The sequence below is a fragment of the Antrostomus carolinensis genome, unplaced genomic scaffold (genome assembly GCF_000700745.2).
Source record: "Antrostomus carolinensis isolate BGI_N321 unplaced genomic scaffold, ASM70074v2 scaffold25376, whole genome shotgun sequence".
Taxonomy (NCBI): Eukaryota; Metazoa; Chordata; class Aves; order Caprimulgiformes; family Caprimulgidae; genus Antrostomus; species Antrostomus carolinensis.
In genome coordinates this window covers 1-12,321 of record NW_010320149.1, presented here as the reverse complement: position 1 = coordinate 12,321, position 12,321 = coordinate 1, and the positions used below count along the sequence as shown (strand labels likewise).

The 12,321-nt window shown below is 33.7% G+C and overlaps 1 protein-coding gene across 1 annotated transcript in view; it reads right to left on the bottom strand.

Moving 5' to 3' along the window:
- LOC104526148 (protein furry homolog-like) overlaps positions 1-11,029 on the bottom strand; it is a gene marked incomplete at its 5' end in the record, with an annotated part of 44,943 nt that extends 33,914 nt beyond the window's left edge. Inside the window, 11 exons of the mRNA XM_029085329.1 lie at positions 636-776; positions 1,751-1,921; positions 2,932-3,029; positions 3,585-4,192; positions 5,502-5,596; positions 6,304-6,494; positions 6,961-7,082; positions 8,058-8,262; positions 9,702-9,887; positions 10,418-10,521; positions 10,879-11,029. Of these exons, the coding sequence (XP_028941162.1) occupies positions 636-776; positions 1,751-1,921; positions 2,932-3,029; positions 3,585-4,192; positions 5,502-5,596; positions 6,304-6,494; positions 6,961-7,082; positions 8,058-8,262; positions 9,702-9,887; positions 10,418-10,521; positions 10,879-11,029 (2,072 nt within the window). The remainder of the gene's footprint in view (positions 1-635; positions 777-1,750; positions 1,922-2,931; positions 3,030-3,584; positions 4,193-5,501; positions 5,597-6,303; positions 6,495-6,960; positions 7,083-8,057; positions 8,263-9,701; positions 9,888-10,417; positions 10,522-10,878) is intronic.
- Positions 11,030-12,321: the final 1,292 nt, after the last annotated feature.

Genomic DNA, 12,321 nt, shown 5'->3' with positions numbered 1-12,321 from the left:
GGGGGGTGGGAAGAGAATGTTGTGCACTGAGATGGTTTTATGCTCCAGGCATTTTCATAAAATCTTTGAGTGAGATGCTAGACCTTCTTTTGCCAAACAGATTTTCAGTAAATTGTGTTCCAAGTACAAAGGATCAAATTGCCTAGGGCAAAACACTATTGTTTATCTTTCAGGGACTTTCTTTAATAAAAAATGCACTTGAATTCATTAAGGTACACCTTAACGTTCTCCATAGATATATTAGTGAAAGTGATTTAAAAATGCATTTGACTGTAAAACTTCCTTTTGAGACCATACACACTTAAATAAACATTTTCACAATATTTAGCAGTAAACATTTCCTTATATTTTAATAGGTCAAGGATCATCTGCTTTAACTACATACGCAGTTACCTACATCTGTAAATAGTTGTATATTCATCCAGGTAACTCGTCCCACAAGATATAAGTCAAATTAAACAAATACATAAGCATTCAATGAATTAAGTACAAAAAAATAAAATACTGTGAGATGTGACTTTGAACAACTCTTTTTATACCTGAAATACATGAATTCTCAAAAAGAATTCAAGTGTCATTTCACTACCACTTTGATAATAAGTAGAAAGGCTTTTATAGTTTTTCAGAGTACCTACCTGAACATATTTACCAATAACTTTTATGATTTCCAAATTAAACTGCTTCACTGGTGCTGTGGATAGGTCAATATGACTCAGAAGACTGTAAATAATCTGCAGTAAGGACTGCTGCATACTGGATAACCCTTTTTCTAACAGCTAAAAAAAAAGTTTTAGAAAATACAGAAATTAATTTGGGCCTTTAATGGCAGCAAAAAGTGAAACCAAACATTAAAATATAGTTAGGTTCCATACATATTTATTTTTCCCTTCAAGAAACTTAAGTGTACCACTTCATTAGTTTCAAAATTTTATTTTAGCATTAAAAAAAATGTAATGCAATAGAATAATGTTCTGTGTCCCAATTCACTTTTTTCCCTGAATTTTGATATGTTAGCACAGATCTAAAGCAACTATTAATAAAACACTTTTCACTAAATAAAAGTAATCATACAAATTCAAAATCTCAAAGCTGCATGAAAAACAATTACATCTATGCCTTAGAGAAGGTAGCATACACAAGCTTACAAACAAAATAAGTACATATAAAATCATTCATGAAAATGTAATATTATTTTTTAAAATATCTTCATCAATTTGAAGCCATATACTTCAAAGAACAAGCTCTACCAGCTTTTCACACAAGGTAATTTTTCAAAGGTAATAACAGTTTTCCTGTATGAATGGCTGGCAGAATCATGCACTGAATTCCATAATTTAAACTATCTTTGATTATATATTGTGCAATACTTACAAACTAAACTTTGAAATTAGTTTTTAGGTTGTGATAAGGACATCTTTAAATGCATATTTGGCTAAAAAAGGTCTCTTAAAATTTGCACTAAAGCCAAGAAAGTATGTGTATTTTATTCATGTAGAACAGAATATAAACATCTATTACAAAACGCTACTGTCATAAAAAGGTTTTTTTTATTAGAGGGATTATTATTTCAAGGCACATTGAAACTCTTGCACTCCAAAATGGCAGTAGTCATTCCTTTTCTATATCCTAGAACAATTTACTATTATTCTCCCATTATGGAAAATGTACTTTCTGCTCCCCAATATTCAGAATCATGAAAAATTGACAATGAGTAATTGTTAACATGACATACACTTTTAATAAAAATTACCTCTGCAAGGTAAGTTACGAGGTTAAATGTGGCATCTGAGAAAGAGTCATGCAAGTATCTACACACTACGTTAATCCAGTTAGAAACGTCTCTGGAATAACTGTGTGTACTGTATAAACTCATCATATGAGCCAGATTGGCAAGAGTTGGTGATTTCTCCTCTGCACAAACCTGAAAAACAAAAAGCCTATTTAATTACATTAGAAATGCCAAATTTTTAACCTAAGCATTCACAAGTCTTTATGTACTTTTCCTAGATTTCAATTCTATTTTCCAATAACTGAAACCAAACTAATCATACAAGTACATACATCTACAGTTTCTGCTGAATTCTGGAGCCTGACAATTCACTAAAAAACTAGTAGAGAGAATTAGCTAAGAGACTTAAACTGCTTTTCAAATAAATAAATGAATGCACCAGGTATAAATAGCCAAAATTTAGCTCCACGTTCCTGAATGGGCAACTGCACTCAGTAAGCATTCATAAGCCTTGACCTGTCACTTTTCTTTTAAGCCCAGACCAGCCCTTGTCTACTAGCCTGGCACTTATCAGAGCTACGAGGACTTGTATTTGGGAAGGCAGTAGTATCTGCAATAGTGCCACTGTGGCATCCATGCTCCAAGTTTACCTGCTACTCACACCAAACTTACTTTAACTAGTGCCCTTAGCTAGTAGTGCACGTATTTAAGGGTAATTTTTGGGTTTGCATCAGGCACATACTCCTTTCAGGTGGCCTGCACACAGTTAAGTGATTTATGTATCACAGTTTGGGAAGCCAGAGGGCTATGACTGCATCTCCTATGACAGACAGCACTTTCTTATTCCCCTTTACATGTTCTTCTTTAAAATGCAGGCTGTCAGGGCAGTGTACCACCAGCCTGGCTGGAGACTGTTGTTGTGTGCTATGTACTGCTTTAACAGGCACTACAGTTCAGAATTAATCCAAGGTTCATCACTGTGTACAAGTAATAGAAAGAACTTGGTACCTTTTCTTCTCTATCTACCAGTCTGAAAAGTAAGGATAACTTCCTTATAAGTAAATTAGGAAGTGTGCTTAAAAAAATTAGAAGATGCAAAATCAGGCAAGTAAGAATAAGATATAACCAATAGGTAAACTTGTTCTTTACATCTAAAGTTTTTAGAATAAGCAAAATGTGTTTTTACACATCATTTTACATACCTTTGCTATCCTGTCAGCTGTTTCTTTACAGAACGGAGTTGGGTTATCAAAATGTTGGATCAGATGAGGAAGTAGGCACAAAATGTTCAGGGGAAATCCTAAATACAGATATAAACAGTTATATGAGTCCTAGTGATTTTAATATAACTTAATGTGGAATTATGTGAGCATATAACAGCTTTCTGGTATTCAATAATCCTTAGAGCATGACACACATACGAACCTAGTGTACATATGGGTATATAAATGTGTCTGTATAGGTATAAATATGCGTAAGATTACAATAAAATAACCACTAGATTAAGCAAAACTATCATGAAACTGAATAGCTTTAGGCAGTACAGTCACATTGTTTCAAAAATGTGCAAATGTTTGAAGCAGTACTAATCTATTTAGAATATATGTGGTCTTAAAACTTGCAAGCAAGTTTAAAGTAAGTTAATAGTCAATACATAAAGTTTTTGTGCAGTACTTCTTGGCAGATAATCATAGTCTAATGTATTTCCCACTATCTAGCACTGTAATAACAACTGCAAAAAGCATTTAACTAAAAGGTGGTTTTTAAAGGCAAATGCATAATCACTACTGATTTTGATTACACTTTACCTGATGAAAAAATACATTTAAATTACACATACAGTTATTAAAGATACCTGCTAACTGCGAAGGATCCACCAAAGCATGCCTGGAAATTGTGATGAGCTTACTGAGGAGATGAACTGTCATTTCTTGTGTAGATGCTGAAGTAAAGCCTTTTAGGAAAAGCTGCTGAAGGCCTGGGAAGTTATTCCATTTCAATTTATTCTGCACCTTTTCTATCTTTTCCCGACTCTCTGATTTATCCAGAGGCAAGTGAATAAGAAGTTTGTTCAGTAGCTTGAGAGCCAAAAGGTATTCATACTCATAATCTGACTCTAGCAACGAAGCTGCAATCCAAAATATGGTGGCCATCAAGTTGACAGGGTCAGTAGTGGGCTGCACATCATACATCCCTCCCTCTCTCAGGGAGGAAAGGCTTCTAGTCCTTGCCAAACTTCCACCATGATTTATCCTTCCATCCATTATATCCAGTGTGTTGCTCCGTCGACGGTCACCTCTCCGCTCACTGATTAAATTCAGTCTCAAAGAATTACTCCTTGTATTGCTGTAGTATCCCAAACAACTGCCACTATTAACGGGACTTGTGCTTAGGTTTATCTGTCCAGTGCTTTTCCTATTAGCTGCATACTTGTTTCCCATTACAGAATCATGGTATGAGGTTCTAAAATAAAAATCAATATTACTGATTATTCCATGCAAAATACTTTAATTACAGTTTAGAAAAAGGGAAGGAAGGAAAAAGATTTGACACTAATCACATATATTCACACACAGTAAATACTCCATCATCGGAACACTATTATAATATATGAAGATACAGGATTTATATATATATATATATATAACTAAAATATTCTTACAGTCTAAGGACAAGACTGTAGGATCCCTTTATCTCTGCTACCAAATCTATTTGTTACAATCCCAGAATAGCAAAATAATTACATCACAACTCAGTAAAACCAGGAAAATTAGTCTATATCATGTAAAATATTATCTGTAAATTAAGATCTAGCATTCCAACTTACTTACAGATGTGATAAAGGTAAAGAAATGAATGAATTAATAAATTATTTACTTATTACCTTACATTTTTCTTGACTTTCTGACCTAGAAAAACCAAGACCTTCCAGTTTGGATATTGAGAAATTGAAGATGTTCCTAAAAATCTCAACATTTTCAAAAACTTTGACATGAAGTCAAATAAACAAACATGTCTGTACACTTAGGGCTTTTTGGGTTTTTTTTTCAGTCTGATAAAAAGTCACTGAGCTAACCCCTCAGACTTTAATGAGACACACAAATGACTCAGACTGTTCAATTACACTTCTCTCGTATACGGACAACAAATCTGAGGCCTAAGACAGACTAATATTTGCTGTATCTGAAGAAATATCTTCTGTATCAACATTGGAATAAACATATTTATTGCAATACAGGAATTTTCAGCTGTAAACCTTAAATTATCTTAAATTGTCTTTTAAAGCTTGGTACCACTTTCATTAGACATATGGGGAAAAAATAAGGCACACAAAAAATTACACTATTAATCAAGGTCAGTAGGGCCTGACCAAAAAAAAAAAAGTTATGCATGTACTCAGTGTCTTTACTTTCGAGAAGTTTCAGAAGAACTGATAACATTTCAGAATTCAGCCATAAGGAACACCTTGAACACTGTTTTTGGGGTTTTTTTTGTTTGGTTTGGGTTTTGTTTTTTTTGTCGTTGCTTGTTTGTTTTTTTTAAATTGGACCCAAGAGGTTTGGAAAGAGATTTATTTTCAGAAAATCTAAATTCTTATGAGTTTTGCTTGAGTCAGAATGATAAAAACATAAGAGAGCAAGCAATTTTGCTATTAGTATACAACTATTCTGCAAAGACAACAAGAAATTATTTCATTATGTTTGTAATACAAATCTTTAAAATTCAAATGTATAAAAACGTTTAATGTTGCTTGAGTAATAAAATAACTTACTGAGAAAGGGCAGAAAGCAGATCATAATGCTTCATGGTTTCAGCCAATGTATCAATAGCAGACTCTAAGGTCAAAAGCAGTTCTATGACAAAACCCTGGGGAAAGCCACAGGTCATTATAAATTATGCAATGTGCACAAGGAAGACCACAGAAAATCTACTAAGTAGTGATATGAAAAAAAATAAAATCAGTATCACTAACTAACTTATTATTTCATGCTTCAATTAGAACACAAATCTGATAAAACAGCTGAAATTAGCAGTAAAGATTAAATACATGAAAAAATTTTATTTCCAAATATTAAAAACATTCATTCTGGTTTGCATTATTTTTAAGGATGGACTTAAGGATAGGGTAATTTAGACTCATTGTGCAATATGAAAAGATTACATCCACTTTTTTAGATGTGCAATGACACTAAGTTTGATGGTTGTTAATGCTTTACAGGGTTAAGTTCTTAATAAAAGAAAACCTAAATTATTTTTTATATGGTTGATCTCAGGATTCTCTAACTATGAAGAGAAGGTATTTTCAGGAAACAGCTGTTTCAAACTCTCTGAAAGTTCCTATTGCTGTAGATGAGAATGTGCACAGCTCATATTTTCATCATTTCATTAGGTGAAAATTCAGGAAGTGTCATGATTACAAGTGGTTTGATATTTGAAATATCTTTATTTAAAAATAAAAAGCAACTGAATCAAAAATGTTTTTAAAATTTTACTGTCATTAAAATAATAATGTGAGTATGTAATTTAGGCAAACTTAGGTTTCCAATAAAATAAAGGGGGAAAATTTCAAATACCTGAGCTTCTTCTCCTGCATCTCCAACAGTTTCCACTAGTCTGGAGAGAACATCAGAAAGTGTAGATGCAGTAAGAGGCTGCTTCAGAGCCCTGAAAATCTGAAAGGACCTCCCAGCGTAATGTCGAGAGGAGCACGAAAGCGCAGTTTGCAAAGCAACTTCACTGAGACGGTGTTCCAACTGAAATCCTCCTACAAAAGCAAATAAATACTCAAGCAACACAATGCTTTATAAAAAACCCAAACACTTGAATTTATTAGAGAGTAAGTTACGAAAGCAATTCCTAACTTTAAAATATTATAATCTTCTACATTTTTCTCAAGGACTATTACTCAAAAATTTTTCCAGGCATATGAACTTGTATTCCACAATACTTAACACTGCAGAGACTTGTATAGAATAAAACATTTATGATTTGAACAGTAAATGCCCACAATAAATTAATAAGATATTTTATCTCATTCCTAAAAGATGATATTAAAATCTGTTGTAATAGAAACAAACTGAAGTGTGCAATGCACAAGAAAAATCTATTATTTAGAAGCAGCAAGTGATCACATAATGATTTTATAGATCATCTGTAAACTTAATTCAAAAAAATCTGTTTAGTTTGCAGACCCGAACATTCTTTCATGCATCGACTGTTTTCTAACATACCTGAGCTAGACTGTTTAAATATAGATACCACATGCTTTAAAAACACAGTTAACTGTTCAGCACTCTTTATATTAGGATTCTTGGCCGAAACATCTTCATGATTCCAAAGTGGCCCTCTTTTCCTAAACATATAAAAACAGAGTAAACAGAATATAAAACATAGCCTTTGTCATTAATATTATTTAAATGTTATTTTAACCTCAGGTCAACTGCAAAAGAATCTACTACCCACCGCATAAAAGAAACCATTTAGAACTGCAGACACAAATTGGAAAGAAGTTTGACAACTGCCCAATATTGTACAATAATATACAAATTAAAACAAGGTGAAAAGCAATATATCAGATCCAACTGAAATAACAGCATAAAGTTAGGAAAAGATGTACTCTGTTAGATACTATTTAGTTATCTAACAAAGAACTACTACAACTAACACTATTACACACTTCTTAAAACAACCTCCTCTCTTCCCATTTTCTTCACAGCAATATACCCCACCATTCTTAATTTAGGTGGATCTAAAGGGGCTTTTTTGTTGGCATAATTAATCAAAACCTTCAAGAAACAAGTGGGATTTCAGATTTACCTTATCTTGAAAGCTTCATACAAACTATCATATCAACTGCACAAGTGTTGTGTAACAAGTGTTACTTGTTTTACAGATGTTCTTTACCGTTAATTCATATTTTCTGAATAGCCAGCTCTCTACTCTTAGGCAATCCATAAACTCCACACAAATCTTGCAGCTCCTTTAGTCAACTTACATATTCCAGCCCTAATCCTTTAGTATGGGATCCCTTTAGAATGAAGAGTGAACTCTAATAAACCATGTGGCAAGCAAAGATAACAGACCTGTGTAGAACATGGTAAAAGGCTTTTAAACACTCTGGACACAAAAGGGGTGCCAAAATTCTCTGACTTGTGGCAAGTTAAGAGTTGCTCATAGGCTATTTCACATAAAAACACTTCAGGATTAAGCTATCTCTTACTGGTGATAAAACAGAGACATAGTTAGACAACGTGATGCTAAATAGTAAGAGTTTTGCTGTATTTCCATGAAATACAAGTCTTGACAAAAACAAAACTTGAAATCTTACCTTGAGGTAATAAATTCTATGAGAGTTTTCACTTTTTCATCCTGCTCTACTGAAATGTCAACCTCATTGAGGATTGTGGCGTGTAGATGAGAAATGGCAGCACTTGTATTTCCTAAACTGATGCTAGAAGAGGTAGAACTTGAACTAAGCCCTGAGTCTGTCATTGGGGAAGGCTGGTAATCAGGTATAAAATCATGAACACCTGCTGAAATAAAAACGAAGATTATTATGAGCTGTTGACTTTTAATATTAAATTTATAAAAATAAAAAACAGCCCTCTAAAAAAATCAGTAATTTAGCAAACATTATGAGAATAATTTAATGGATGCAATAATTTCAATGAAATCAACAAGTCTGATATATGCAAAGTCTTTGCATGACTGGACCCTTAATAAGGAACTGCTAGACCCCTCTTTAAAACCACTGTATTATGTTTGATTTTGTATTGATAATATGGTGAAATAACAACATCAGTCTTTGAGGCATCTTAATAACTTGAGACAAATGGTATAAACTACTTCCTAATAATGTGCAGATATTTTTTATTTTTTTTTTAAACTCAGTCCCAGCATAACTGGCAGCACTTTTAATCAGTGAACACTGCGTATTCAGTGGTGAACCAATTCTAAGCAGAGCTCCGCTGGCTGCACAAAGTTTCTCTGAAGTTAAGTCAATCTTGCTGCTGTAAGATTTTCTCTCCATGTAAAGAATTACGTGGCAATAAAATACAACTGCGGTAACACCTCACATTACAAGTTTCTCTGAAGTTAAGTCAATCTTGCTGCCGTAAGATTTTCTCTCCATGTAAAGAATTATGTGGCAACAAAATACAACTGCGGTAACACCTCACATTATGTCCCTATCTCCCTCTGAGGTGCTGGGAGAAAGTAAACTTGCAGAAAAGAGAGTAAAAGAATTCCTCCACTACGCCCACTTTTTAATTCCTCATTGCTGTGAATACAAAATTCAGAGAACAGATGAACTTGTTCAGTTAGTGACAAAACCTCTTCTGATACGAACAAAATGGAACAAATCGATTGTATAGAAATATGCTGCCACCTACTGAAATAATATGAAATACGAGGTTTCAACAAAATTAACTATTTAACATTTCTTTAAAAATGACAACAGGCTCACATCAAAGTATTACTTTCATAAAGATATACATATAAAACATATAATTTTCTGTATAACTACAAAATTGTAATGTTAAGGTGAACATTAGAAGGTAGTATCACAAAAGAATATTCTGGTAGCTTATCGAACAATGCAATTACAACTAACAAAAGTCAGAAATTTAAAGTTGCTATAACCAAGTGAGATATGTATCTTCTTGGGTTTTATTTTCAAGTGCATCATAAAACCTGCCATATTACAGATAGAAAACACAGAGCTCCCTCTTTGGTTTCCACTATTATTTAAACATTCAACTATGCTCTCAAGTGTGAGTGATGACTGGGCACAAAGTGGTAACGTGAACCATTTTCATTTTGACTTAATTAAAATACATTTTAATCAGCTAGACAAAGCTGAAACAAAATACATTTTAATGCCAAGGGCTCAGGGAAGTATTATAAATAACAGAAATTTTAACAATGCCTGGAAGAAAAGGTAACTTTCCATGTTAATAAATCTAAAGCATACCTGTGAAAATATAATCTAAATGGGTAGTTTGTTTGACAGTAAGCACCCTGGACTCATTGAACTCTCTGTTTCTGAGTAGGACAGAAGCAACAGACTGGACATTACTGCCAGATCCCATCACTATCAGCAGATGCAAAAGCAGTCGTTTACAATGCTCATAGACTTCAGGGTGACAGTGATCAAAACCTAACATAAAAGGAAAATGGAAAAGTTCCATTAAATTCGAAGTGCACACTGGATTAAGTTATTAAAAAAAATAGCAATATCCAAACTAATCTGTTATATTTTACCAAATAATAGATACATAATTCAACAAATAAGCTATGGGTTTTCAGTGTTTCAATATAAAACCAAAAGCATATAGTTTAACAAACATTAACATACCCTTCTGTTTCTCATGTAACACACCTTAAGATGTGCTCTGTATGAAAATTACTACAGAGAAACAAAAAGAAAAAATTCGAATTTTATTGTCTTCTACAAGGAGAAAGAGGTAAAAGTGGCTCCAACAGAACGTGCCTCCAAACCAAAAACTTATTATATTCATATTAATCAAGCTGAAAAGTATTTTGTTGAATTTTTTAAAATATTGTAAATATTAACAAATTAATGAGATTTCAATACAATGGCAAATAATAATTTAAATGTGGAAAAGAACAGTTACATAAATAGCTACAATTCCTAAGTTAGAAATATTTCTTTAAGAATTTAGTTACCTATAAAAATTGCATGAAGTAAAAGATGCAAGTATCCTCCCCATTCCACCTTTACACTGTGGTCAACTATCAAGTCAGTTAAAAGGATCACTGCTATGTTGCATCTAAAAAAAAAAACAAAACCCAATTTGTTAGCAGAACATAATGTAGGAACTTTATGAAAAGCTGCAACCAGCTTAATATGCTACTAACCATTGTTCTGTAAGTCTATAACATCCACAAAGTTCTATTAAGGGAAAAGATGAATGCTCACAATGAAGACAGAAAAACCTTAATCCTTCAAATTATATGGTTTAAAAATCTTAACTGCTTAACCTGTGAGTAAAACTGCAGAAAATAGATCTATCTTTATCTACAATCTTTAAATCTATTGTCATTAATCTCCTATTGTTAAATTACCCCATTTGTGCAATATAAATGAAAACATAATGAATTGCCATCAGCATTGTTACAACAGTTACCTGTGAAGAGACATGCCGGGAGGAGATGTTTCAGGCAAATAATCCACCAACGGTGACCAGCAACCTCCACTAGGTGGAAAAGGTAGAGGCTCTCCTCGATTGTGCTCCATCACCTTCAACCGCCAGTTTGAATACAGGGGCATTGAATCACCTAACCCAACAGATAAGTAAACCATAAAAAAATAAACAAATATATTTTATAGTCTTTAAACAGATATTTTTAAATTCTTGAAAAGCTGAGATCAGGGGCTGGGGAGGCTGAAACCAGCTATAAACAGTAGTAGTTGGACACAGTTAAAAAAAAAAAAAACACAAAAAAAAACTTAGTTACTTTTTTTAGCATATGCCAACCTGATACCTGGGGTGACGAAGAACCTGCCACTTTTACAGCAGTGAAGCCCAATCTCTCTGCTTGACAAAAGTCACTGCTCAGAAAATCAGTAAATTTGTCAAGAAACACAGAAAGACATCTAGTTTTTGATTAAGCAAACTTCAAAAGTTGGAGAAACATATTAGCTATTTGGTATGGGAGTATACTGTGTTACACATCCAAAACATTTTTCTGTTTTTAAATGAGATGTCTTGGACTTCAGAACAACCCCTTAAGGCTAGAAGCAAATAAAAGAGACTGCCTCCACAGTTCAATGTTTCAGTGATTCTACCAGTTGTTCTTTTGGAAGAATAGCTGCAGAAGTTTCAGAAGTTCACACATGTATCAGCTCGTTATCACTTTCTTGACTGGAAGAGACAAACTTCCTACTGATAGAACACGTGAATTACCATCTGCTTCAGGATACTCAGCTTTGCTCTCACAAATAGCAAAGATGAAAATGACCCAAACTACGATACTGGACATGACCCATCCAAGCAGTAATAAGCACCCTGGCTGCCCAGAGGTCCACCAACCTGTTACTGACCCAAAATTTAGCAGATCCGCATCAGCATACTCAGCCTTTGCAACAAGATCTGTAGAGGACTTTATGTCCAGTTTTCTTGAAAGAGGCAACACGAACCACAAATTCACTCCAACCTTTATGGTCTGCACAGAATCAGTCATTAAGGAGTGAGTAAGGACATCCCAATGGACTCTGTTGCTTCAATACAGCATGGGACACGCTAGGTTCCATTCTGACACGCAATGCTCAAAACGCAGAAATTTACATTGTGTTGTTCAGTAGCCCAAGGAAAAGGCAGTACTGTATCATGTGCTGTTACATACTCAAACAGCTTAACTGGTAGCAAAATCAACTGTCAATAAAAAAAATTGAGTGAAACTAAGAGGATAGTCTGTGGGAGTACTGCAATGATCTGGATCAGACTGAAATATATCTGATAATCCTATGCAGAGTGAAAGTAAAATGCTGGTCATTTTAATTACCAGCAGCTTGTTAGTTGAAACAAGAGTTTCAGTCAAAAGAGTACTCTAACAAAGCACACAGAATG